Source organism: Natrix helvetica (genome assembly GCF_964273705.1).
Source record: "Natrix helvetica genome assembly, chromosome: 2".
NCBI classification, from domain to species: Eukaryota; Metazoa; Chordata; class Lepidosauria; order Squamata; family Natricidae; genus Natrix; species Natrix helvetica.
The window spans coordinates 149661745-149689443 of NC_138552.1; the positions used below are offsets into that span (position 1 = coordinate 149661745).

At 41.1% G+C, this 27699-nt stretch overlaps 1 protein-coding gene and 1 long non-coding RNA gene across 2 annotated transcripts in view; one reads left to right on the top strand and one right to left on the bottom strand.

The window, feature by feature from the left end:
- Positions 1-27695, top strand: LOC309385566. Its single transcript, XR_014174248.1, has 4 exons — positions 1-338; positions 20626-20749; positions 24726-24791; positions 26975-27695. It is a non-coding gene; the product is annotated as an uncharacterized lncRNA (long non-coding RNA).
- Positions 10927-27699, bottom strand: part of GREB1 (growth regulating estrogen receptor binding 1) — a 128871-nt gene continuing 112098 nt past the window's right edge. The window contains exons 24-33 of the mRNA XM_081940111.1: positions 26451-26606; positions 24741-24883; positions 23796-23957; positions 21977-22181; positions 20610-20784; positions 20302-20520; positions 19533-19668; positions 16962-17162; positions 14594-14732; positions 10927-12634 (exon numbers count right to left, since the gene is read on the bottom strand). Coding sequence (XP_081796237.1) covers positions 12471-12634; positions 14594-14732; positions 16962-17162; positions 19533-19668; positions 20302-20520; positions 20610-20784; positions 21977-22181; positions 23796-23957; positions 24741-24883; positions 26451-26606 — 1700 coding nt within the window. The 3' untranslated portion in view covers positions 10927-12470. The remainder of the gene's footprint in view (positions 12635-14593; positions 14733-16961; positions 17163-19532; positions 19669-20301; positions 20521-20609; positions 20785-21976; positions 22182-23795; positions 23958-24740; positions 24884-26450; positions 26607-27699) is intronic.

Consider the following 27699-nt stretch of genomic DNA (forward strand, 5'->3'; position numbering starts at 1 on the left):
ACCCCCATATGCTATTTTAGCTGTTTGAACCTGCGCAATAAACTTTCTTGCATTGCAAAGAGCTGGTCTTTGAGTCCTCAATTTCCACAACAACATGGCACCATCCAGATGGGACTCTTAGACGAGGTGAAATTTCGCTGAGGGCAGGTTTCACCCTTCGGATCCAGGGGAGGCCACTCCCGACTTCCAAGGCGCCGTGGGGAAAACTTATCTCCAGGAAAAGGTAGCGGCCTCCTGTGGGATCGACGGTGCTGGAAAACCTAGTCCAAGAACCCTTGAATGCAAGAAAGAAGGTCTGACCTCTTTTCCTGGCCAGGACGTGTGTGAAGACTTTTCAGGCGAGTATATGTTAACTTTGTGAAGTACCTATCTCATTTGAAGATAGAAGAGGGGGACTAATTACCCCCCTGGAGTCGGGGCGTCGACCCTAAAGAACTCCGTGTCAGGCTGTGTGGGTGGTTACTACCGCAGTTCCCTTTAGTGATCGTATGTGCATCCGAGACTAAGGGTCGGTAGTTGTGTGGTTAGAAATGGGTGGAAAGTCAAGCGTTCCCAACACCCCGTTGGGATGCATGTTAGAAGGTTTTGATGAGTATTTTAATCAGGTCGAATACACGTTTCCCTATCCCAAAATCACCAAACAAAGATTGAGGTTCTTATGCGAAAGTGAATGGCCTCATCTAGGGGTTGGGTGGCCGTCTTATGGGACGTTTAGAGAACAGATTATACAAAGGCTGTGGGATGTGGTTAACCAAAATGAGGAGAAGTATCCTAATCAATATCCTTATATAGACCAGTGGCGTAACGCAGTCCTTGACAGAAGTGATAAATTGTTACAATGTCAGGCAGAAATGGTGAAACTGTGTCTAAGTAGACAGGGAGGAAATAAGAACAAGATAACTAAAAACATCTGTGACAAAGAGAAGCCGAGAAATGTTCCAAAGGTTGAAAGAAAGACAGAGAATGAAAAGAAAATATTGAGTGAGGATGAAGATGATGTTAGTATAAGACCCCCACCATATGCACCATCCCCACCTCAGTTATATTCACAACATCAAGTTGCTTTGGCAGCGGGGGGGGGAACCTATAGTCCGTAGAAAACAAAAAGTGGCAGATGGTGAGAGAAAAGCAGAACTTAGTGGAGAAATGTCTGTCAGTGAAGAAGGGGGAGAAGGGGGGTTAGAAGATAAGGAGGAAGTTGTGAAAATGAAAACACGGTCTGTTATGGCTAGAGAGGAAACAGAAGCGAGGAAGGAATTCCTTGCTCCCTTGAGACAAACGGACCAACAAGTGCCGGGAGCTCACGGGCAGATGCAAATAGTGCCTATGTTTCAATATGTCCCTTTTACAACGACTGATTTATTGAATTGGAAACAACATTATGGTCCGTTGAGCGAAAAACCTACAGAGATGGCGGATTTATTCCAGACAATTATGCAAACTCATAATCCAACCTGGAATGATATCCAACAACTTCTAAATACCTTATTAACCCCAGAAGAGAGGGAAAAATGGAAGACAGCAGTTAGAAAGTGCATTCAGGAACAGTCGCCAAATGCTCCAAATTTACAACAGGAATTTCAGAAAAGGCACCCGAGGAAGACCCACATTGGTCCACCCGGGATAATACACATATGGATAGACTCAAGGACTATCAAAATTTGACAGTAAGGGCGCTCCGAATGGCGGGAAAACCCCCTGTTAATATGTCTAAACCATCTTTAGTGATGCAGAAGCCAGATGAAAGTCCTGAGAGTTTCCTGCAGAGATTGATTGAAGCCTACCAGTTGTATACTCAGGTAGACCCCAGAGCCCCAGACAATGTGCGAATGTTGAATGAGCGCTTCATAGCCCAGAGTTATGAGGATATTAGAAGGAAGTTACAAAGATTGGAAGGGGCATTGGGTAAAAATACTACTGAGTTGTTGGAGATTGCGAGAAAAGTGTATGTGAATAGAGACAAGGTTGAGAAGAAGGAAAGAGATGTTAGGATGCAGAAAAAGACAGAATTGTTGGCAGTGGCACTGCAGAAGGGCCCTGGATTGGGACCCAACCAATGTGCATTTTGTAAAGGAGAAGGACATTGGAAGAGAGAATGTCCCAGAAAGATGATGAGGGGAAGAGGTTTAGGGGATAGACCAGGAAATAGACAGGACTCTGAGAGGCAAACATACGGCCAAGGAGGAAGAGGAGGAATGGTGTCTGGAAGATTCCCTGGCAGAGGGAGAGGCAGAGGTGTGAGAGGCAGAGGATATGTGAATGCAGAGAGAGAGAACAGGGTGGAAGGAATTGGATTGGCAGAAACAGGATGGACAGATTGACGGGGACCTGGCTTAGGGGAGGCCCCACCCGAGCCTTTGGTTACTATGCAAATTGGGGGTCAACAAACCACATTTTTGGTAGACACAGGAGCAGGGAGATCGGTAGTAAATCAACCAGTCACGTCACCTGGACCATACAAATTACAAGTGCAGGGGATTTCAGGAAAGGTGGTGGGACATGAGGTATTGAAACCAGTGAAGTGTGTATTGAATGGATCTGAAATTGAACATGAATTTTTGTATATTCCTGAATGCCCCATTCCTTTGTTGGGTAGGGATCTGCTTAGCAAGTTAGGGGCTACGATTTCATTTGATGAAGGGTGTCAGCGGGTGTCTGTAAGACACCGGTCTGAAGCCACATGGAGGGTAATGGTACTGGATGTTGTTGGGGGGCAGGAATCGGATGAAAAATGGAGAGAATTCGATGTACCGGAATTATGGGCAGAGGACAATCCTCCGGGCTTTGCAGCCCACCATCCTCCCGTTATTGTAGATTTAAAACCTACTGCTATGCCTGTACAAATTGGACAGTATCGCCCATATTCCAGGGAAGTCGTACTCGCCATATATAAAAGTATACTGAAATACTTAAAAGCAGGTATATTAGTACCGATTCAGTCTCCTTGGAACACCCCGATCATTCCTATTAGGAAGCCGGATGGCTCCTATAGGCCGGTTCAGGATTTGAGGCTCGTGAACAGTATGACTGTGACCCTACACCCAGTGGTACCAAACCCTTACACGCTTTTGAGTTTGATCCCTCCGGAAGCTAGGTGGTTTTCAGTCATAGATTTAAAAGATGCATTTTTCACAATACCCATTCACCCGGTTAGTCAGCCATTATTTGCCTTCCAATGGGAAAACCCAGGAACAGGAGTTAAGATGCAATTCACTTGGACTCGATTACCACAAGGGTTTAAAAACTCACCCACCCTATTTGGAACTGCATTGGCCAAGGATCTGCTCTACTTTGTTCCCAGACAAGAAGGAGATGTGGTTTTACAATATGTGGATGATGTGTTGGTGACAGGACAATGTGAGGATACTTGTTGGGAGAATACCAAAAGGTTGTTGGATTTGTTATTAGATTGTGGTTATAGAGTATCCAGACTGAAAGCGCAGTTGGTAAAAGAGAAAGTGAGATATTTAGGCTATGATATTGAACAAGGACGCAGATCGCTAGGACCAGAACGAAAAGAAGCAATTTTAACAATAGCAGAAATTAGACAACTTACACATAATCCCACTCAAATATGGCAAGGATTTAATCTGAAGGAGATGTTTGGGGGATGGTTTCCCAAGCTTCCAGGATTACAGGCCATAGTTGCTTTGATTGGGTTGATTGCAGCGGGATGTGTGATACTTCCTTGTGTATTGCCAATTTTTGTTCGAACCATCTCTAATAGTCTGTCTTTATTAGCAGAAAGAAAGGCAACTGCTCAGGTGATGGCTGTGCTAGAATATGAGAACTTAAGACCTACAATAGAGTTGGAAGAATATGTGACTCTTCTGGGAAACTCAGATGAGTCACAAAGGGGGGATTAAGGAAGGAGGGAAGACAGGCCCTGAATCAGGAAGACAGGCCCTGAATCTTGGTTCAGACTTTGGTTCATTATAACATTGCAAAAGACTGGTCAAGGAAAAAGATATTTGCAGACAGAGGCAGGGTGAGATCAATGAGGCATAACATTTGTATTTTTATCTGTATGTTCAGACAGACCATGAGGGGTGTATCCTGTTATCGGTCTAGGACAGGGGATAGTCCCGTGTTTGTCTCGCAGATGTTAAATGTTCCTTGACGTATTTTTATTCTCGGCTCTTTCTGTACTTTTCCATTTCTCCTTTTATCAATTTAGCAAATGTATGCCTGCGTATATGCTTACGTCAAAATGACTATATAAGATTGTTGTTTGAGACTGTTCGGGGTTCAAACCCCCATATGCTATTTTAGCTGTTTGAACCTGCGCAATAAACTTTCTTGCATTGCAAAGAGCTGGTCTTTGAGTCCTCAATTTCCACAACAGCACCACTGTGCATGTGTGCGTGCCTCCCGCTGGCCAGCTGATTTTTTGGGTCTATGCCACACGTGGGAGACGCGTGCGCATATGTATGGGTTGCATGCACATGCACGGAGGGCAGGGGGAGTAGGGGGGATGTGGTGCTCCCCGTGCCCCCTTTTTGGTCCCAGGAGGCTTCAGGGAGGCCTGCTAGGCCAAAAACGGGGCGCAGGGGGTTGTGTGCATGCACGGAGGGGGGGAGCACAGGGGTCACACGCGCATGTGCAGGGGGGTGGGGCAGGCAGGGGGCATTGCATTGTGGGTGTGGGCACACACGCTCTGTCGCGCGCGCTTGCCCGCTTTCGGAACCTGAGGACAAAAAGATTAGCCATCACTGCACTAAACCAAACTGGGTGGCTGTAACAGCCAAAATGGCAGCAGAGCAAGCAGCAGTCTCTAAAGCCATTTCTCCAAGGATACCTGTTACTGAATTGTGACAGGAACCATTACAGGAATTAGACCTATTTGTTTAGTGACTGCTTCAAATTACAACCACGCTGAGGGGGGGGGGAAGCGATTTACGACTGGCCCTCCCGCTTATGAACATTGCAGCATTCCCATGGTCACATGATTAGAAATCAAGCGCTTGGCATGCAGCATGTACCGTATTTGTGAAATTTGCAGCATTTCAGGGTCACGGGATCACAGTGTGCAACTTTCCCAGCCTCTTTTTTTAACAAGCAAATTCAACAGGGGGGGGGGATGGATTTGCTTAACCACTGCCTCATTCACTTAGCAACTGCAATATTCACTTAACAATAATCACTTAACAAAAGTGAATCAAAATGTAAAATAGCTGTAAAATCAGGCATGACTTACTTAACAACCACCTTGCTTAGTGAATGGAAATTCTAGCCTGTAAATGGAGGGCTACAAAGCTGATTGTAAGTTGAGGGCTAGAGAGCAGTAAAAGACAAAATAAATAAAAGAAACCTCAAAATAGGAGCATCTGTCTTTTCTTTTGGCCAAGAGTGGGCCAATCTGGCCCATGTATGATCCTGAAAAGCCTTTGATCTGGTTATTCATGACAGTTCAAAACTTTCTCCCTTCTTCTGGTCTGCCCTATGTAATGATACTTTGATAGGTTTCAAGTTTTCATCTCCAGCAAATTTTGCTGCAGTAAGAAACACACACACACACACCTACACAAACACGTTTCTTGAGCCATCATTCAGGACTACATGCTGTGTTTGGTGATAAAAATATTATTCCTAATGTTTCATGAGATTTTTAAAAAGTGGCTTATTAGAAAAAGGCAACATAGCGAATATATTTAAAATATTGTGATAAATCACAACAGGTAAACATCTTCTGTTCAGTATTTATATAGCCTTAGGATCATATTCAACACAGCACGTTTTTTACTTCACTGCAAATAGAAAAGCAATATGGGGAATGAATATATAGATGCAAGATGTATAATTATATCTTTATTTTGTTGTAGTGTATGGTTGTAAAAACTGATTTTGTGTATATGTGTGTGTACACAGACATGCAAATCAGTATTGCTAGGTATATAAACAAACAGCTGTTTTTTAAGTACAAATAATGTATGGAAAATGTTTGTTTCAAGCTAATTCCACTGAATTATTGTCATAAAAAACAAAACTGAATAAATGGTATTGGTCCTTTTACACTATGAAGGAGATAAATTATTTATTAATAATTAATTGCTTTTTTTTAGTTTGATCACCTCTAGAACAGGATCCTGAGTGTTGCCGTGAATCTAGACCCCAACCTAAGCAATTTTTTCTTAGACTTGTTAAGTTGTGAAATGACACCTTTTTACCATAGTTCCATCCAGCAACTCTGAGATTTGTGTGTATGTGTTGTGGCCCGCCAGTGGTCAGCGGAGCTGGCAGCAGAGTTGGACAGTCAGGAGGTTGGGGAGGAACATAGGCCTGTCCTGGAGGTTGGGGAAGGCTCAGACAAGGGCTCTAGTTGGAGGCAGAGATGGGGTCAAGGCTGTCTGGCAGTTGTCAGCTGCCTTCGGAGCCAGACAGCAGTGAGGCAGAGGAACAGCTGGAGCCTGTTCCCAGTGTGCGCATGTGCAGAGCTGCCAGAAGAAAAGAACAGCTGAGAAATCAGGGTCAACTTGGGAGTAAAGCCACAGGTGGACGGTGAACGGCCCCTCCCATAGGAAATAAAAGAGGAGCGAAAGGGGAGTGGGCTTTTGCATGAAACAATTTCTTCGTTCGTTCATTCATTTCAGGAGTGTGAAGATCTGTCCGTGAATCTCAGAGACTCTGTGCCAAGTCTTTCCTTGCACTATGCATAGATATAGAAGGAATGAGAGGTTCTTTCACCTTGTCCAATATTGCGCTAGCCTTTAAGGATATTTGTCCCATGTAACAGAGTTTTAATAGAGTAGAAGACAATCTGCTTCCAAAAATTCTTCCCTGGAATTTACTGATCCATATCATGTTTGCAGAGTCCGGGCAGCCAAATCCATACTCCATCATGTGCCCTTGAATATATTGGACGAAGCCCAAGTCTAAAGGAATAATTTAATTCCCCTGTCACACTAATTCAAGACTGGCAGACGTCTGAAAGATGTTACTTAAGCTTTCCACTGGAAGGATGTACTGTCCTTCCCAAGGAAAATATCTTTTCTTACTCATATTTTTTAAAGAAAATGTTTTGCGAATTGCATTTTAGTGTACTAATACATTGTACATTGTTTATTATTTTTCTGTGTTGGGATTATTCTAAGGTTTGTTTTTCAAAAAAGTTGTTAAAAGGAAAGGAAAGCTCAAAGCAATATCTAACAACGTGGCATTCCCATTTTTAAAAGTCACTAAAATTAAATATGCAGCAACAGATGCTACTACGATCACCTCTGTTGGCGTTTGAGATAAAACACAAAGGGGAGACAGTAGATTAAAGGCAGGCTTTCAGTGAAAAGCAAGTGAATGGGCTAAATATATTATGATACAGCTGTCAGTCTGAGATACCAAAGATAGCAAGTCATCAGTTACTGAGGTTATGATTACAATGTCAATGTCATGAGAGTATCATTTGAACTTTCCTTCTGGTTGCCATTCAGGGTCACATACACTAAAATGACTCAGGCTATCTGCAGTCATGATGGTCAGGGTTATCTGTTCCATATGAATTGTCTATGGGGATTCTCAGTCATCCAGGTCGTGGTTGTCCCAAAGGTGTTTTTTTAAGAGGCAACCAGTTTCTGGTTTTTCTCTGAAGACATTTCCCTTCTCATTCAAGAAGCTTCTGCAGCTGAAGAGTCCAGTTGCCTCTTGACAAAACACTGTTGGCATATTCCATAGGGTTATTGAAAATATCAACTTCCATAAATTAGGATTCACCTGACCCATCAACTCCATTTTGGCAACATTTTCAAACCCCGTCATTATTTGCATTTATATCTTATATTTACTAAATCCAAAGAACATCTTAAGTGCTGTGCTTCAAGTGTGTGTGTGTGTGTGTGTGTGTGTTTGTGTGTGTGTGTGTGTGTGTGTGTGTGAGAGAGAGAGAGAGAGAGAGAATAAGATCTCTTTCATCCATTCATATCTATCATATTCCCTTTAAAGATAGTGTATATTTATAGTTTTCACCTACCGTACCACACAAAGGTAAAATGTCAATCTTATATTTTCACCATACCCTTACTCTCCTTCTTTAGGTATAACTTCATCCATTATTAAGACATTTAGCAAGACTAACTCCAACAGAAGACTCAAGACTATTTTTGCTCTGAATCACTTATTTACCACCTGAAAATGAGCATTACAGAACTTTGCAATCTTTTTATTCCTATTCCACATACACTGTGAGTGTCAAATTCACATCACTATCTGTGGAAAAGTCTTCATTGTCTATTTTGGACCGTACTGTTCAGTCAGACCCATTAAGAAATGCTGAAAAAGCACTTCCTAACAAGAGAAATATTCCTACATGTATCTGCCACCCTTTATCAATCTTAATAGAAGCGGAGAACTAGGACCCACTTGCAAAGTCTTATTTCATTTATCAGAGGCTTAATGTACCGTTAAGTGAGAAAATATGACTCAAGTAGACAAAAGCACCGGAAGAATTAAGGTTCAGTGTGCTTTTTAAGGCTCCCCCTCCCCAAAATTTGTGATGGATCCAAAAGGCAAATTTGCAAGTTCTTCTCATGCAAAAATCCAATCCTACTAGTCTGCCCTCTCCAACAATTGTATTTAGAAGTGAGGCTTTTTAAGAGTTGCTATTATTAGACCATCAGGAGTCAGAAAACCTTGCTGATTGCAAGGTTTTGCAAATGTTTCAAATGTCACCCCAACCTTCCTGCCTGTCCCCTATATGAAAGTTTGCAGGAGTAATACAGAATAAAGCTTGCAACATCCAATCTCCCTACTACTCCTGTTTTTCAAACCCAGTAGCAGTTCACATTTTTCAGAAAGCAATACCCATCTCAGAGCGGTCTTTAAGATGTTTGCTCTCTTAGGTATACAAAAATGGCAAAGCTCAGAATGAAATTAGACTTTAGCTGGGCAAACACGCCCCCAAAAGCAATGTCTCTCTATCGTCCAATAATGTTAAAATGGGGGAAATAGTTTTTCAAGAGACAGGTGTGTCCACTAGAATGGCATCTAATAACAATTTGAAAGAAAACAAAAAAAAAACAATATATACTATGTAAACTGCATGCAACATAAAGAATGCATCTTTCCTCCCTTCCCTGCTGCATTTCTATTCTTCTGCCAAGCTGAACCAAAGAAACCTCTCTATCCGATTTGCACCAATTCAATACAGCTTTGCTTTGAATCAATATAACCAGGACTGAGCTTGTAATCTGCAAAAGCCAAGCTTCCCTCCAATTCCAACATCTAATTTCTGCCCTAGATCAGGAGGCCTTACCCAGGACCAAGGGGACTCAGTATCTTCAGATGGCATCTTGAGATGATTCTTTTCCTCCATTGCCAGAGGGCTATGCTGCCAAGGACGTTAACACTGATTTAAGTTTCAACCTGAAACAAAAATCCTGCCTTTAAAGCAACGTGTCGTTTGACAACAAAGGCGCAGACAGAATAATTTCCCAGCGATTCTGTTTGCTTGCTAGTTTAGCCTGCTCATGTTTTTGGAACCTTAGCCTGGAAGAGAAACATGAGCTCTGTAATCTGGTACCCGCTGGCTTGGCAGCTGACTCCTCAAGTCGCCCTGTTAAGTCATAAGCCTCCTGGAAAAGGTGTTTACGTGTCCAGAGCAAAATAACTACCAACGTTTTGCATCGGGATGAACAATTCAGAGACTTATTCTTCCATTAAGAGTGAGGAAGGGGATGCAGTGCAAGATGGAAATTGGTAACTGTGGTGTTGTTCAAAAAAAAAAAAAACCCCACAACTACCGGGGTTCTGCTAGACTATGATAAAACTCCTAATATTTAAAAATATGATTATTCATCCAAGATGAACCTTATAAACCAGAGAGCAGCAGGAGCCATTTGGAGGTCATGTGAATCTGTTTATGGAAATTGGAAAAAATACTGTTTAGCAAGGGATATTCAGATGTATTTCTCTACTAAAAATAATAACAGCAGCAAACAAAACTTTTTTGTGTAACAAGTTGTTTCAGGCACGATGCTATTAACTATTTTATGGTTGCACAATCATAGCTTAATGTCGTCAATTTATTTTTTAACACTGCTCAAAGCTCTCCTGATTTTGTTCCCCAAAGAAATAATTGGATTCTCCAAATGATCAAATATGGTGGTGCACAATCAGTGTGGGCTCTGATTAAAAAACAACAACAACCAATGACCAGACTCCTTAATTTCAATAGTGCAGGCATAGTTCTTTTCTAAAAAAAATAGTGGAATTTAAAAGTCGTTAGCTCTGAATAGATCACAGCCCATATAGATGAAGTGCTTAACACTTTTTGCCACTGAAGAAACTGAATTACTGTACAAGCAGTGTCATCCCCCAGTACAAGAATGCTCCTCAAAATTAGACATTTTAATTAAAATTAAAGAAATGAAGAACTCGTTGCCCATCAAGGAGTTAGAGAGGACAATCAATTTGTCCTTTTTCTGTTGTGAGTTAGTGCCAAGCCCTTTGACAGATGAAGTTTTCCAGCATCTGATGATTCCTTATCCCCATTCCTGTGCTGATAGCTGTAAATACTGTTAAAAGCAGAAAATGAATTGCACTGAAGCAGGCCTCTGGTCTGTGGATGCAGTTCCCCTCTTCTGGTTTAACCCTAGGAAAAAATGTCTTTTTTTTCTGACATAATACAAAATGTCAGAAACATTCCCGGTGGTCAGCTGCTGATGTTTGTGCTGTACAGTGCAAACATGGGCTACTTTCAAGGCAGCTACAGCTCTGAATACGTCCCTGAATTTGTAAAAACTTTTCCATTGCATTAGAAGTTCTATGATGGTTGAAGGTTTTAGGGAATCTGGAAAGGAAATACCTTTGAAACAATGACCCAAGGGGTCATGGGTTGTCTAACATGCTATTAAAAACTCTGTTTGTCTGTGTATAATCTTTAGATGGATGAAACAGTGTATTGTAGGCAACAGTTATTGAATGAAGATACTTCAAAAAGACTAATTTACAAAATATATTCGAAATCCAGAACCCGTGACTCCTGTAGGCTTGAAATTTTATAAAACACTTTATACATAAAAGTTATCATAAAACATTAGTGACATAATATAAAATGTCATAAAACATCTCCTGTGGTCAACTGTTGTTATTTGTGATAAACAGTTCAATATGGGCTATTTTCAAGGCGATACACCTCTGTATATCTCCTCAACATTTCCCTCTCCCTCTTTTCCAATGAGATTAGATATTAAAAGCTCTGTCATTGTTGAAGGCATTGAGGAAACTGGAAAGCAACTATCTCCTATAAATGCTTTCACTTTAAAAATGATCTAGAACAAACAACGGTTCTGAGACTAGCATCTTCTAGAATCATCCACCCAGTGTTGTGGCCTATCCAAAGTAATGAGGATGGGCTTTGAATCACCTCAGCATGGAAAGAGGTGATTGTGGAAGATGCTTAAAATTACTACTAGGGTGCCAGTGGTGGGATTCAAATAATTGAACAACCGGTTCTTTGCCCTAATGACTGGTGGGTGGGCGTGGCCATGGTGGGTGTGGCCAGGGGGAGTGACAGGCAGCACTTGGCCTCCTGTACCTCCCTGGGAGCAAAAACAGGCCATGGGGAGGGCACCCCTGTGCACCCCAATTTGGGCCTAGTAGGTCTCCCTACAGCCTCCTGGGAGCAAAAACAGGCCAGGGGAGGCATTCACCCCCCTGCGCCCCGTTTTGGGCCTAGTAGGTTTCCCTGCACTTACCTGGGAGCCAAAATGGGGTGTGTGGGGACTCCTGGAAGGGGTGGGGCATGGCCAGCCAGAAATTTAACAACCGGTTTGCCCAAACCGGCCTGAACCGGCTGAATCCCACCACTATAAAAGGCCTAAGTGTCCATTTTCATTAAAATGGAAATATAAGGCACAATTCCTTGGACAGTTGTTTTCTGCAATTCCCACTAAGTCTTATACACTGCCATGCTCTTCGTGTTTCCCATTCATTTTATTGGGGCTTGAATGGGACAACTGCCCAGTTCATTTCTGCCTCTAGCTCTCTATCCAAATCTGTTTTGCAATAGCTGTTCCCTTATCAGTTGCTCTATACACTAAGAATGGAGCATTTTCTGCCTAGTGACTTCTAATTCAATAAAAGGTTAAGAAGGGAATCTACATCTAAATGTTGAACCATACCACCCCAAATATTTCATGACAAAATAATTTCTATAATTTATACAAGCAAAACAAAGACAGGGGAAGCCTATAAACAATTCAACTACAACAAGCAGTAATTCCACTCTGCTCCTGACACAAAAGGAACAGTTTAAACATCTTAAATTATAAAAGATACTGACACAGTCTGAAATTATAAACACAAATGTGTCAAATAAAATAGAATTATAATACAGATATTTCAAATTTGCCTACATTTTTGTCTACATTATGGGTATTTTTTCTTAAAAAAAGTTCAGCTGAACGTTTAAGTTCCCCCAATATTTTCACAACTTATTTTTGGTTGAAAGAGACTCCTTGAAGATGTCAGATAATTTCTTATCAAATATGCCGTCCTGTCAAAAAAAAGAGGGGCTTGTCTTCTTTGGCATTGGCAGTTTGAAACTCGTCTCTTAGTCGGAATTGCCACTCATCTTCTAATTCCAGCCGGACAACAGTTTGGCGAAGGGAGTTTCTATCTTGGCAAATGACACATAAGGTGGCACCTGTGGGAATTATTATTATTAGCATTTGTATTACATATACATAACTAATAGAAAAGAATATTGTAGCTGAGGGTTGAACTGTGGGGTCCTTAGTAATCTCCGATCTTGGTTGTTTTCTTGCAGATGTTTCATTACCCAACTAGGTAACATCATCAGTGCTAGAAGTTGGTGGGGTTTGTTCTTTTTTTATATACTTGAACTGTGATGGTGAATCTGTGGCACATGTGCCACAGACAGCACATGGAGCCCTCTCTGCGGGCACACGAGCCATCACCCCAGCTCAGCTCCACCATGCATTCACCTCTCACTGGCCAGCTGATTTTTTAGTCTCTGCCGCACATACGGGAGATGAGTGTGCATGCATGGGGGCGGGGAGTCGCGTGTGCATGCGTGGGGGCGCGGAAAGTTGTGTGTGCATGTGGGGGGCGGGGGAGCATGGGGGCTACAACGTGCCCCCTGCAACCCGCTTTTGGTCCCAGGGTGCTTCAGGGAGGCCTGCTAGGCCCAAAACGGGATGCGGAGGATCGCACGCACATGCACGGGGGGGCAGGGGGAGCATGGGGGTATCGTACGTACATGCGCAAGGTGGCAGGTTGCGCAAGGGTTGTCGCACATGCATTGCATTATGGGTGTGGGCACGCACGTGCGTGGTTTTGGCATACAAGGACAAAAGGTCAACCATCACTGTATTAGAGGATTGCCCAGTCAGTATTGGTATAATGTCCTTCATTATGGAATCAAATCAAAGAACCACTAAGAACACTCCCACCATCACTGTAGGGCCAGCCATAAACCACATAAACAGGGAGAAAATCCCACTCCTTGTATCACTGATGATGTTACCTAGTTGGGTAATGAAATATCTTCAAGAAAACAACCCAGGTTCAGAGAGCACCAAAGACCCCTCAGATACATAACTCTCTGAGAACTAAAAACAAAAATCATACACAACAGCCGGCACCCAAATCCCAGCTCTTAATTGTGGAATGACTTAAAAGACATTATTAGTCAAAAGGAGAAACACTGAAAGGACAATCATTTTAGCACTCAAGAACACCAAGCAATCTCTTAAAAATATACTTGTCTCCTGCCTTCTTTCCCTCTCTGTGTCATAGGATACCTTTCATAAGTGGCAACATAATTCATATCTCCTTCCACTGGCTGAATATAGTATTTAAGATAAGTGGGCATTAGAGCAGTCAATCAAACATGATGGTGTAGGGCACCTCCTGCAGTTTATATTCCAGGGAAGTGGGGAGATGTATGAAACTAAGGAGATTTGGGAGATATAAGTGAAGAGAGAGCTGAGGAAAAGTCATAGTCTTAGCTCTAAGACAACCTCTGCTTGTCAGGAAAAAGGCTACATATTTGGCACCAAGGAAGCAGGGATTGACAATCACAGATATGTGGTAATATTAAAGGAATCTGGTTCTAACCAATTTAAAATTGTTATTAAATATTTATTCAGCTTCTTGTTGTAACAAAGGAAAGAGAAGAAAACCAAAATAATTTCCAATACAAGAAAGATGTTTTGGGTGGTAGCAAACCAATGGATCCTTTACAGTTATCCATGGAGTAATAGGGTAAACTTTTAACAGGGAGGGAGGGAGGGAGGGAGGGAGGGAGGGAGGAAGGAAGGAAGGAAGGAAGGAAGGAAGGAAGGAGCCATCAGAACAATTAGGGTATATGACATTACTTCTTGTAAAACATTTAGCTTCCTTCTTGGCAATTAGATTTGTCAAAATGCTATTTTAGAAACAGATCAGATTCCCTGTTCGCAGGAAGCCAATCTGTTCCTGCACTGAATAGATCTTTCTTCCTGGAAGGTTCTTTTTCTTCTCCTGAGTAGTTTTTCAGTTAGGAAAGTTCAAGTATCAGAGACTCAGGATGCTTTTGTCCTGCCTGCCTGCCTGCTTCAAAGATGTCAAGTCACTCTATGTGTCAGCAGCAACCTCTTACCTTTCAAAAAGTGGAATTTCTTCAAGAAGCTGGCTACAACAAAGGAATCACAGAGATATAGCAGGAGTCCACTAAACAGCATCTCAGAGCAGCTGACATTCAGAGAATGAGGCCGGGAACTAACATAACAAACGGCAATCTGTTTGCAACAGGAACAAAACAGCAAGAGTGATTTACTCTCCATCCAGATGCAATTCAGGTTAATATTACTAAACAGTTATGGCCAGTGGTGAAATTCAATTTTTTAAAACTATGGTTCGGTGGGCGTGGCTTGGTGGGCATGGCGGGAGAAGGATTCTGCAAAATCTCCATTCCCTCCCCACTCCTGGGGCCAGCCAGAGGTGATATTTACTGGTTCTCCAAACTACTCAAAATTTCCGCTACCGCTTCTCCAGAACCTGTCAGAACCTTCTGAATTTCACCCCTGGTTATGGCCACAGAAACATCGACATCAGATTCAGATTGTGCTGGGTATCATGGACTCCATTTATGGCAGACAAATGACTACATCTATTTTCCAGGTGTAGCAAATGTGTGGCAAATGCTTGCTCTCAGCAGAGCTCTCTTACAGCTAGCACGTACCTTTTTATTTTGTAAATAATTTGGCATGCTACATTAAGTGATAAGCTATTTTTTTCCTTACATTTGTGTAGTCATTTCATCACTGAATAGCCTTTAAAGAGAAGTTATATAAATACTCTCTCATTTAATAACACATTAGCTAAACTGCACAGGCTAGCTCTCCTAGGAGCTTGGCCTCATCCCTAATCATGTGTAACTGAAACAATAGCATCTCATTTTCTTTTTCTGCCACTTCCTTTCTCTTAACTTATTGTTTCCTCTGCAGCAAACATTTGTCTCTGGCAAGGAATCTGTCCTGGTGCACCCATAGTTAAGTTACTCAATAACACTTGTAGCAGTGGTGGGTTACAACCGGTATGCCCCGGTATGGGTGTATTGGTGCCTGCCGGGAGCACTGGGTACCATTCTGGTACGGTGCTCCAGAGGGGCTGCCCACCTGCCCGCGCTCCTTACCAGTATTTGACCTCTTAGGCGCTTCTGCGCATAGAGCATACTGCACCTGTGCGATGCTCCGCTGAGCAGCTGGAGCATCGCGGAGCATCACAGGCGGTAAGTATGCATGCGCGTGCTGTGCAAGTTCATGTGGTGGATGCCCGGCCCCGTTACACCATACCGGTTGCAACGGGATCCGGAACCCACCACTGACTTGTAGAGACATTCAATTGCTGCCTCATTCTGGCAAAGCTGGAAAAAATCCACCATAGCAGGTAGCTGCACTGATACTGCCACTCAGCTATTCTCGTTGGCATGGCACACTTGCTTTTTCTGAAAAAAAAAGGGGCAAAGCCCAACCATTTCAATCATGTCAGGAAAAACAAGTGGTTCCTCTTCATTTCTGAGAGGCGAACAAGTCCAAAACCCAGAAGCATTTGGAGCAACGTTTTGGAATGGTCTCCTCCTTTGGAATGGAGGTTTGTTTGTCTCCAATATTATCTACCTTCAGGAACAAACAGGACATTTGCAGAAGGTTTTGTGTTGAAGAAAGTGGGGGAGGAAGAAATTATATTTATAAGGTGTTCTTGTCTTGTTACAATATTTGCTTATCTTTGTGAGCTGCCAAGATGTTTTTGTGACTGTGGCAAAAGATACATTTGATAAATAAATTCAGAGGGTGATAGCCTCAGATAATAAGAAGCAGGCAGAGTCCACTTGGCAAACTATAGCCCTCCAGGTACTGTTAGAAGCAGGATGAGCAATAAAGAAGAATGCTGGGAGTTGACGTTCAGCTACATTTGAAGGGCATGTGCACATGTGGTGATGATGATGATGATGATGTTTCCATTCAGTCATGCCTGATTCTTGATGATTTTATGGGCCAGGTCTCCCCACATCTTTCAATCTTGCACTACTTCTTTGTGTTTTTCTATGCTCTGGCGGCAAGGCTGGGTTCCGGCAGCCACTACTGCTGGTTCGCTCATGGGTGTGCTGCACACGCATGCGCAGTACAATTAAAATTGTTCTGTGCATGCACAGAACTGAAAAACAAGATGGCGGCGCCTATGGCGCTGCACAGAGAACCAGTTTGGGGGCGTGGCACGCCTGGGTCACTGCCCGTTTCTGTGACCCAGGCCACTAAACCACTACTGGTTTGGCTAAACCAGCCCAAACCAGTAGGAACCCACCACTGTCTGGTGGGCGTCAGCTTTGATGGTGTCCAGCCACCATGTCCTTTGACTGGTTTTCTTTTACTTCTAACTTTTCCAAACATAATTACTTTCTCCAGTACATGCATATATTTTATTTTTATCTTTATATACAGTGTTTTAATTAATACATAGTTGATTACCTGTGGTCCTAAATTAAGGTAACAATCCACAGATAGTACTGGCTGGTTATAATTCTTCAGCGAAAGCGGGAAGAAGCGATGGCTGTGATTCTGGAGGTATTTTTCAAGCAATAACTGAGCAGGAGCTGCCAAGAATGTATGCTTGCTGTCAGGGGCACATATATATTGAGCTGAACCAATACTCATTAAATTATCTGACACCTGAAAAGAAAACAATGACTGTGATAGCGATTTTTTTTTAAAGGAGTGACTTTTTTAAATAAAGTTTAAAAATACATATAGCTGAACAAAATCGCATACAACAATACAATTATAAAACTGACTGAGGGAGAAAAATGTTCAGATGTCTCACATATTCAACACTGGAATGCTCTATCTGACTCTGTTGTTATATCCTCAAACCCTCACAGCTTCAACCTTAAACTGTCTACCATGGACCTCACCCCATTCTTAAGAGGTCTGTAAAGGGGGCGTGCATAAGCGCACCAGCGTGCCTACCATCCCTGTCTTACTGTCCCCATTTATTTGTATTCATTTCCTTTTTTCATGTCCATGTTCATATTTATACCTGCTGTCTTGTACATATTTGACAAATAAAATATTTGAGAGTATGTATGTAAGCATGCACATAGATACAAATAAGAAGACACACAAATACACATTTTCAGAAGCGTGTTTGAGAGCTTAGATATCACTTTGACATATGGACATGATTGTGATTGTCTTGGCATTTTGACCACTTGCTTCCAAAATAAACAAAACAATCAATTTATTTGTTTACTAATTTTTTTGGCCACTCATCTTGTGAATGTGACTTACACATCAAGTTAGAGCAATAAAAAATAATATTAACAAAGACTAAAAAACCTACAATGGTCACTAAGGATAAACCAAACCAAAACAATAACCGAAACCTCTAAACAGACCTTCAATGTTTTACAAAAGCCCTGTGTCAGGCCTGCAGCCATCTTTTCTTTTGGATCTTTGGCCTGCCACACTTTCTATTATTTTACTATGCATTTTCTATTGTGGGAAAATGGGAGGAGGGATTGTATGGAGTTAGATGATATGTAGCCATAACAAAATTCTTTCTAGAAAGCCAAGGTCATCCTTTGTCTTTTCACCTCTACACCTGACCGGAATTGGATGGGTGGAACTGTCAGCATGGCAGTGGGAGATTAGACCATGTGATGGACTTGTGGGCGAGGGGGCAAGATCTTGAACTTTCAACTGGGTGGGGGAAAACTGGGATTCAGGTTTTCCCAGCTGTGCCAACATGGCTCTCTTATTAAATAATAAATTGGAACTTTGAGCAATGCATTGCCTTGGACTCTGATTTAATTTTAATTAAATTAAAATTTAATGCTATTTGGAACCCTGACATCCTGCAGGATTGGGGTCAACCTGATCTTGAAAGTATAGTGTTCCAAAGCAAAGGTACCCTTTAATTGATTTATAGGACTCCCCAGCATAATCAATGTGGCTTTGGGTATTATGCACAAAAAACAAATAATATTTTTTTTAAAAAATCCACGTAATATTGGGAAAAAAAACTATCCAAAATATAAAATGATGACCAAACAGGATAATTAGATAACCAAAAGGAACTCGGTTTAATTGAATCCCACCCCCAAAAGGCAAGTCTTAACAATTTTTCTAAAGACAAATAGAGTTGGAGTTTGGCATATATCAGGGAGCATGGTATGTGTGTGGGTGAGAGAGAGATTATTCCAGAGCAGAGGGACAGCAACCAAAAAGAGACGTACTTCTAGGTTGCATGAGATGGCAAATTTCAAAAGAGGGAACCTGAGCATTGTGAGATGGTGTGGGGTGGGCAGATGTTCTTGAAATAAGGCAGTTCTGCAAGTTCCCAGTCTTTTGCCACGGAGGGGTTTATAGGTGGTAACCAGCACCTTGAACCTCATGTGTAAATCTATTGGGAGCAGAATAGTGATGTCACAAAGGCATAATGTGCTGCATCTATAACTACCCACACTACTGCATTCAGAACCAAATTTCACATGGCTGTACAACAGGAGCAGAATTGTCAAACTCGTGGCCCACGGGCCGAATGTGTCACGCGCTGGCCATGCCCATGCCGGGTTTAACGAAGGGAGAAAAAGTCCCCATACATCACGTGATGCTGCCGTGTCGATGTAAGTTTGATACCCCTGCAATAGAGTGTTGCAATAGTCCCAATTAGAAGGCAACGAAGCCATGAATGTCCATGACCAAAGCCTCCCAAACCAGGAATAGGTGAAACTGGTACACAAGTTGCAGTTGTGCAAAGGCTAGCCTAGCTACAGCTGCCACCCGCTCTTTGAGCAAGAGCTGACAGGAACTCCCTTTGCCAAACTGCATTTCCCCTGGATCGTGTTGTAGCTTTGGAGGCAAGACCTGATCCTAAACCTGGAACTCAGTTTAGAACACCCCATTGGCTTAACCTGAGAATCTACTGAATGTAGTATCTCTGTGTAACTTTGGAGTTTGCAGGTACAACCAATTTCCCTGTATTTATTTCGTACAATGATACAATAAAGATAATACTATACGCTGTTCCTGAAGTCTCACCTTTGATTTGATATGAAAAGACCTTTGCCCTCCTACCGCTATTTGTTTCTTCATGACACTAAATCGATTGAATTGGCAGATCCTCAAGCCTGCACTGTGGACGCGTAGATTAAAATCCACATCATCACAAACAAATCTGTTGGGAAGAACAGGAGATTCAGCATTTAAAGAAAAGTGTGGATTCCTGTAATTTTAATAGAAAGCCCTTGCGAATACAATGGAAGTACTGTACTGTATGGGCCAAGATTGGAACCGACAGTAACAGGACCTGTTTAAAAAGGCATGATATTGATATTTGTCCAAGGGAACTGATGGTCTGACATCACAGTCTAAAAAAAAAAAGTCGTACATGATATTAAATGTTTCATACAGTTTCTTACAGAGCCGAACTGCTATTTCATTGGAGCTATTTTTAGCAGGAAAATAATGTGCTAATTTCAGTTTTTCTTGACTTGAAAATGAAATGCATGTCAGATACAAATATGTCTTTAGTATGTTGTAAGATTTGACCCTAAAATAAAGAAGAATCATAAAGTGGAAAATATTCAGCATCCTTTTGAATCTGTAAGCATAATGGAATGAGCTACCCCTATATACCTCGGTTTCTTCCCATTTGCTGTCCTCCAGATGTATTAAAGCTGCCCTTAAAGTTACCCGACCATTGGGTCCATCAGCTATGCTGGCTGCAAATGCTAGAAACTGTAATCTCAATAAATCTATACAGCACCTGGTTGGGAAGAACTGGCTCCCTTAATCAGACTTGGCTCACCTGTTCTGGTTATACTGGACATTCTGGGTCAGGTCCACATTCAGCATGATGAAGTCATGCACATGGCAACATGAGAATGGCTCCTTGATATCTCCACTCCTAGTTTTACTGGACCATTTCCTCATGCCAATCAAGGCATAGTGGGTGACACTGGGAGTCGATTCAATGTGCTGAAGAATTTGCTTTAGGGAAATGTTATTTTCTCTCCAGGTATATTCACTGCAAGAGATCAGGAAATAATTTCAAATCAAGTTAGGTTTTTTTAAAATAAAAAAAGTCTTCCCCATCATAAAAAAATAGCCATTTACCTTTTTCTGTCACCAGAACAATCAATTTCAACAGCATTCCACATCACACAGGAATCATCGGAGATGACAATGAAAGGCCAAATATCTTGAGGCTTAATGCCAAGCTCTTCCTGCCGATTTCGTTCCAGCTCCAAATTATGGTAAGACAGTTCTTTAATTAAGAAGTGAGCAGCTCCTGCAACCAAGCCAGAGAAGCAGAGTGAGCTGCCAATAAGGGAAAGTGGGAGTTTCATTTTAGCGCAATGCCTTTAGCTGAACGAAAAGAATTTTCTCCCACAATCAAAATTTTCTTGGGCTGCTCAAAATATTTAGAGGGTTGTTCCTCTGACTTGTAACAGATGCATCCATGGGATCGACTATACATGACTTCATTTGTACAATAATAAAATAATAATTTGTGTGTTGTGTGCATTAAATTGAAGTCATAAAATCATTCACAATCATAATTTTGAAAACACATATTTATAACATTCTTTTCATTCAGCATGTTATAATAGCCTGGCCACCAAGCCTACAAATAAAAACTGTTTAGCTTCATTTGTTATTGGTCATTCTATACTGAATGGAATGGAAGCAGTGGTGGAATTCAATTTTTTTTACTACCAGTTCTGTGGGCATGGCTTAGTGGGCATGGCAGGGGAAGGATACTGTAAAATCTGCATTCCCTCCTCACTCCAGGGGAAGGATACTGCAAAATCCCCATTCCCTCTTGATCAGCTGGGACTCAGGAGGCAGAGAATAGATGGGGGCGGGGGCCAGTCAGAGGTGGTATTTGCCGGTTTTCCAAACTACTCAACATTTCTGCTACCGGTTCTCCAGAACTGGGTAGAACCTGCTGAATACCACCTTTGAGTGGAAGATGCTTTAGATTGAAAGCAGCAAAATAGATGGATTCATTTACAATGGTAATGGCACCAGGAGCCTCTATTGGAAGACCTAAAACGTAAGGCTGAGGATAGATCATCTTGTAGAAAATTTATTCATGTAGTCACTGTTTTGATGGTACATAATCAGATTAAGGTTGATCTTCACTGATTTATCAACTGTTTATACAAGGAGCAGTTCAATCCTTTTGTGGGCAAGAACTGTGTTTTATTGATTTATTGATGGCAGGGTTGCAGTAGAGGATAAGATAAAATTACACCATTGGAAAGAGCGGATTATTTGTCTGCTTTATACAAATCAGCAGCATAATCGTGGGATGTTTTTGAAGGCCATAAAAAAGAGGCTCAAGCAAGATTACATATTCCCCAGAGTTGCCCTTCCTGCTTTAGTTATTCTACCAACTAAAGTTGGTAGCCTTGTGGCCAACTAAAGTTGGTAGCCTTGTTTTATTCACACAAATAACTAATAAAACATATACCTACCCACTCCTGCACTGTTGAAAATACTTGGCAGAACAAGCATGATGTGATTGGGCCAATATTTTTTATATATTGCCATTTCATACTCTTTGACAACCAAAACATGCAAATGGTTGGCTCCATCCATTGCATGATAAAGATTAAAAAGTCCATGTTCGTGGCGTCCTGTGGTAGGAGTAAAAGTAGGACTCTTTATGTAGTCCTGGCTCTGTAAAATTGGGAAATTGTATGATCAATATATTGATATATAAATAAATATATATATCAATATAATAAAACATATTGTAAATCTAATATTTACAAATGCCTATAAATAGTATAGGAAGATGACTAGAAAGAAGAGGAGGAAAAGGAAAAAGTACCATTACTATTCTACTCTAAGACAAAGAACCATGTGAAACTGTAAAGAAAGAAAGTGACTGGCCCCCATACTTCCAGCAATCTCTATCAAGCTAAATGTGTACTATGTCTAAAGTTTACAGTGAAACCATTAGAAATGTTTTAGGTAAGCGGAGGGGGGGGGGGAACCTGGTTCAATTAATTATTCAGTTAGAAAGTGGTAATTGCAACTAATTCTCCTTTGCGAGAATGAAAACTGAAACAAAAAATAGAGAGGATAATTAAAACTACCTAATGAATTGTATTTGCTACTAGCCACTTATAGGACAAACATACAAGATATGGGGATGGGAACCCATAAGTGAACATACTAGCATCTTGGTTAATTTTGCATTAAAACAATTAATAACTACACAATTATCTTCACATTCATATTTTAGCCAATTAACTACAAACACAAATAGAAGCTGTCCCCTAGCTTTCTGGCAACAACAGTCAACCCTGCAACTTGTTCTAGGAGCAACAATAATGTTAACATGTTTCCGGAAGACCTGAATAGAATTGAGTTCCTTCTATAATTGGCCTGTATTTGACAAATATATCTGTGTGCATATATACATACAGTACACACACATACATGAATGCACACACATACACACACACATGCACACACATACATACATGGCAGAGCACAAGCTTTTCAGGTTGAAAGCATACGACTGTGATGGCGAACCTATGGCATGCGTGCCACAGGTGGAATACGGAGCCATTTGTTAGGGCACATGAGGCATTGCCCTATCAGCATGCGTGCTGGCCAGCTGACTTTGGCCTTCTTTTAAAGCCGTTTTTCGCCCTCCTGAGGCTTCCTTGAAGCCCCCGGAGCGTGAAAAACCAGCCCTATGGGCAAACCGGAAGTTTGGGAACAGACTTCTGGTTTGCTCGTAGGGCCGCTTTTCACCCTCCGGAGCCTTCAGGGAAGCCTCCTGAAGGCTCCGGAGGGCGAAAAGTAGCCCTAGGGCCAAACCAGAAGTGATTTCCAGTTTGGCCGTAGGGCCGTTTTTTGCCCTCCGGAGCCTTCAGGAGGCTTCTTCTTCAGGAGGGGGTGAAAACAGCGTGCCAAAACCTAAATAAAATCAGATCTGATTTCTCTGTCAAAGTATATTAGTTCATTCTGTTTGATAAAATAGAATTTGCTGTAAGAATTATTTTAAAGGAAAAATGAGCTTCGGAGACATTTGAATGGATGCAATGTAGGGTTCTTGCACTATTTAAGAGAAACCCAGAGTGTATGTCCATTCAAACATGGTGAAAATTTTGGAAATGCCATTTTAAATCTCTGTCTCCTTACTGGATAGCTTGGGGGGCTATCTTCTGTAATATGGAGATCAATCAATCCATCTATACTATCACCTGGAAGCAGAGTCCAATTAATTTAAATCCTAATCTTCTAGAACAAGAGTTTTAGAAATTGCTCTTTATCTACCTGATCTGTGACAAGAGGCAATCTCATACTTTCCAGCTGCCTTCCTGGATGGCTAAAGACAAAATGGTGCTCCTTCGATTTAGGGATAATGAAGTGCAGCTGAATTTCTTCTCCAAGCATTGAATAGGAAAAGGCAAAAGCATGCAAGGTGGATTCATAAAGCTGAGAAAAGAAAAGGATATAAGTGTAAAGTACCACATTTGCTCTTTTTGACAGCTCTGACATTGATATATGCTGTTGACTATTAAAACGGTGGCAAAAAAGCAAACCACATCTTAATACAGTAAACAGGTTACATTAATTAATACAGATGTTTATGTTCCAATCCCCCCCCCCAAATCTTTAATAGATACAGACAGATACACTTAATTAAAGTGGTGATATTTAAGGTTTAAAATGGAGCATCAACAAACTTCAGCTGGTGTCATAGTAGAAACATTTCTGAATCTGTTGCATTTTAAAATGTATGCAATGATTTGAGCAATGAGCTCTTTAAAAAAAACTAGCTACTGGTATATATCTAGGGATTTATTTAGAAATGCTTTTTGTTTCGTGAGTCCAGTTGATCCATCTAACTTCTATATCTATCTTGGTAGATAAAGTATTTTTAAAAGTTAGGCAAGGCTGAACTGAATTAGTAGTTTAAGAGGCTACCAGCAGGAAATCTGATGTTTCATTCTAGACTTACATTGTGAAGTTGAAAAAAACTTCAATTTCCATATTATTACTAAGTAATTTGGTTTAGTGAGGCTAACTCTTAGATTTTTTAGCACAGTGGGAATAATATTGTATCCTTAAAAAAGGACATGGACCAGCCTATTGAATATAATGTTGCATAGGATCATGCTTTGTCCTTTCTCAGTTTTTAAATCTGATGAATACGTCAATAATTTCTGCTGTCCCTGAAATGTAATGGATTTTCTACTGCAGATTCTATAATCTTACCTGATACCTGGGATTAAAGCCCATATATTGATGACACTGTTCACAATGGTGGTAAGTGTTGTAAGCAGCATATTTGGATAATCTCATCCGTGTTGTCTGACGGCGCATGTACAGATCCTCTGGTTTTCTCTTTGTTGATCTATCTGCACAAATGCATTTGGACTGTATCAGCTAAAAGGCGTGCCCACTTCTGCCAAGGGCCGAGCACATCTTTGTTCATTAGCCCCTGCCAAACTATACTAGCTTACAACTAAAACAAGATTTAAAATGGATTTTCCTTTTGGGAGTAGAGGGATGTCAATCCTTCTATCCAAATATTACCTCCTGTTAATGCTATTACTAAGCCCTTTTTAGAATATATTTCTGAATACTGTATTTTTCGGAGTATAAGACACACCTTTTTCCCAAAAAAAAGAGGGTGAAAATCTGGGTGCGTCTTATACACTGAATACAGCAGTTTTGGCCTCCCGAAACCCTGCCCCCTTCACAAAAATGGGTGTGCAGAGGCTTTGAGAGACCTGCAAAATGCTCCTGGGGGCTGGGGAGGGCAAAAATGAGTGGAAAACTGGTTTTTGCTTGTTTTTGCCCCCTCCCCAGAGCCCCCAGGAGCATTCTGCAAGCCTCCTGAAGGCTCTGCATGCCCTTTTTTTAGCAAAAAATGGGCCCGTTTTTGCAAAAAATGTGCCAATATTTTTGCTTCTTTGTGCCCCCCCCACCCCAGCCCTAGGAGCACTTTGCAGGCCTCTCAGACTCTCTGCATGCCCCGTTTTTCACACAAAAATGAGGCATGCAGAGGGTTTGGGAGGTCTGCAGTGCGCAAAAACTTTTTTTAAAAAAATTAAATCTTGGTGTGTCTTATACTTCGGTGCGTCTTATACTCTGAAAAATACGGTAGTTATCCAATCTGGTATTTTTCAGGGTGTTTAGAATATTATTTCAAGACTTCCAAGCCAAACTGTCCAAATGCTGGATACGTTTGCCAAGACTGAGCTAAAATAATGCAGTTTTATTTAGATGAGTCTCAGGTTCAGCTAATACAGGGGTCAGCAACCTGTGGCTCTGGAGCCGCATGTGGCTCTTTCATCCCTCTGCTGTGGTTCCCTGTCACTGGTCAGTAAAAGGAGAAAGGACACTGCACTAGGAAGACACTATGATAGGGGAACCGGAATTCCAGTGAGCAAAAGGAAAAAGGATGCCATGCTAGGAGGAAATTCTATGGTGAGGGAAACCGGACTTCCGGTCGGCTCCAAAATTGAACGGGGGTTTCTGGTTAGGACCTTTGTGGCTCTTTGAGTGTTTAAGGTTGCCGACCACTGAGCTAATACATACTAGTTGCAAGTAATTATGGGTGGTTTAATAGTTCAATAGTAACGATGAACAAAAATTTCTGGATATTTTTCTTCTTTCTTGGTCCCAGTCTTTCACACAGAGCAACCATTAACTGTGTGATTACAATGCTCAATGTCAGGTTGGGAAAGGAACTATCAACAGATGAAGTAGGTCAATAAAGCTAACCATTATTTAATCCAGAATACAAATAATTGTCTGCCTTCCAACTTGAGTGGTGCTTCCTACCCCCCCCTACCCAAATTTCTTCCCAAGACTGGAATGTAAAACAAGGTTCTGCGCAACAGTTTCTACTGCAATACTTTATTCTGTAAAAATTGTACCAAAACAAGTTGTTCAAATAAAGGAATCAGGTATTCTGACCGTCACTTTTTGTTTTCTGCACTGTTGAACAAATGAGGCTTGCATCTTCATATTTTGGATCGTGGATTGTATAATCAAAAGGCATCTTTTCAAATGTTTCTAAATCAGGCCACACGTCACCTGGCTGATGATATTGCTCTGAATTTTCTTTCACATCTGTGGCATTATCAACAAAAAAGAAAATCCAAAAATATAAACAGATAGGTGGTAAACTAGAGTTTAGTAGAAACTTATGCTATGCAATTAATGTAATTCTTTTTCACGTTTAATAAATGTGGGCATTTATGATGAATTATTCAATGTAAAAGGAAGAATGGGACCAATCCTGCTTTTTGCATGAACAACTCCAAGCACTATCCAGCCAAGTTACAAATTAAGAATCAAACATTTTAGGGATGATCAGCGTGTACGACTTTTTAACATCCTGAGCTATATCTCACTACAATCACAGAGCAGCCCCTGCTGAAATGCAAATATTGATTAGTTCAAACTAATAACTGAATTTTTTTATCCTCCTTCTATAGGTCATAACCCTTGCAGTGGAAGGAGGAACATCCATTTGTTTGATGGCTGTAAACAAAACATAAACCTTTGTCATCAAAAGAATTAAGCCAGATGGAAATTAGCTTTGTGGTTCCCATCTTCTGTTTGGAAAGAGAGAAGTAATGGATTTTGAGCCCTTCAGAAGTTCTAGTATTGGAACATTGAATTAACTCAGCTGAAATAAAAGGTTGAGAATTTCCAAAGTCATAAATTTGGAAAGTCAGTGAAAGTGCTCTGATAAATGACTTCATTGGATCTCACCACCATGGAAGCTATAATTGAAATTATAACTTGAAGTTTCAGGATATAGGCAGTCCTCTGTATGTGTCATTTCTACAGTATCCAAAAAAGGTAGTAGAAATTAGGACACATCCAGATGATAATCTCCAAAATGGTGTTACAGGTATGATGAAAATCTCCCCAAGCACTGGAGATGCTTTTAATTAATTGAAAAGCAGGTCTGAACTCTCAGCTTCCAAACATGAAAAAGTTCATTTCTAGATTAATGTTTCAAAAGAATATTCAAGTGATATTTTATTTAGCTATTTCCAACTCTACCATTTAATCAGCAAAGAAGGGAAAGGGAAACCAATAGTTATTAAAGACAGGAAAAAAATATAGGGTAAATTTGAAAAACTTAGAAAAAAATAAATGAAGGGGTTTGTAAAATACTGAAAAAAGGAGTTTAAGAATATGAGAAAAAGAA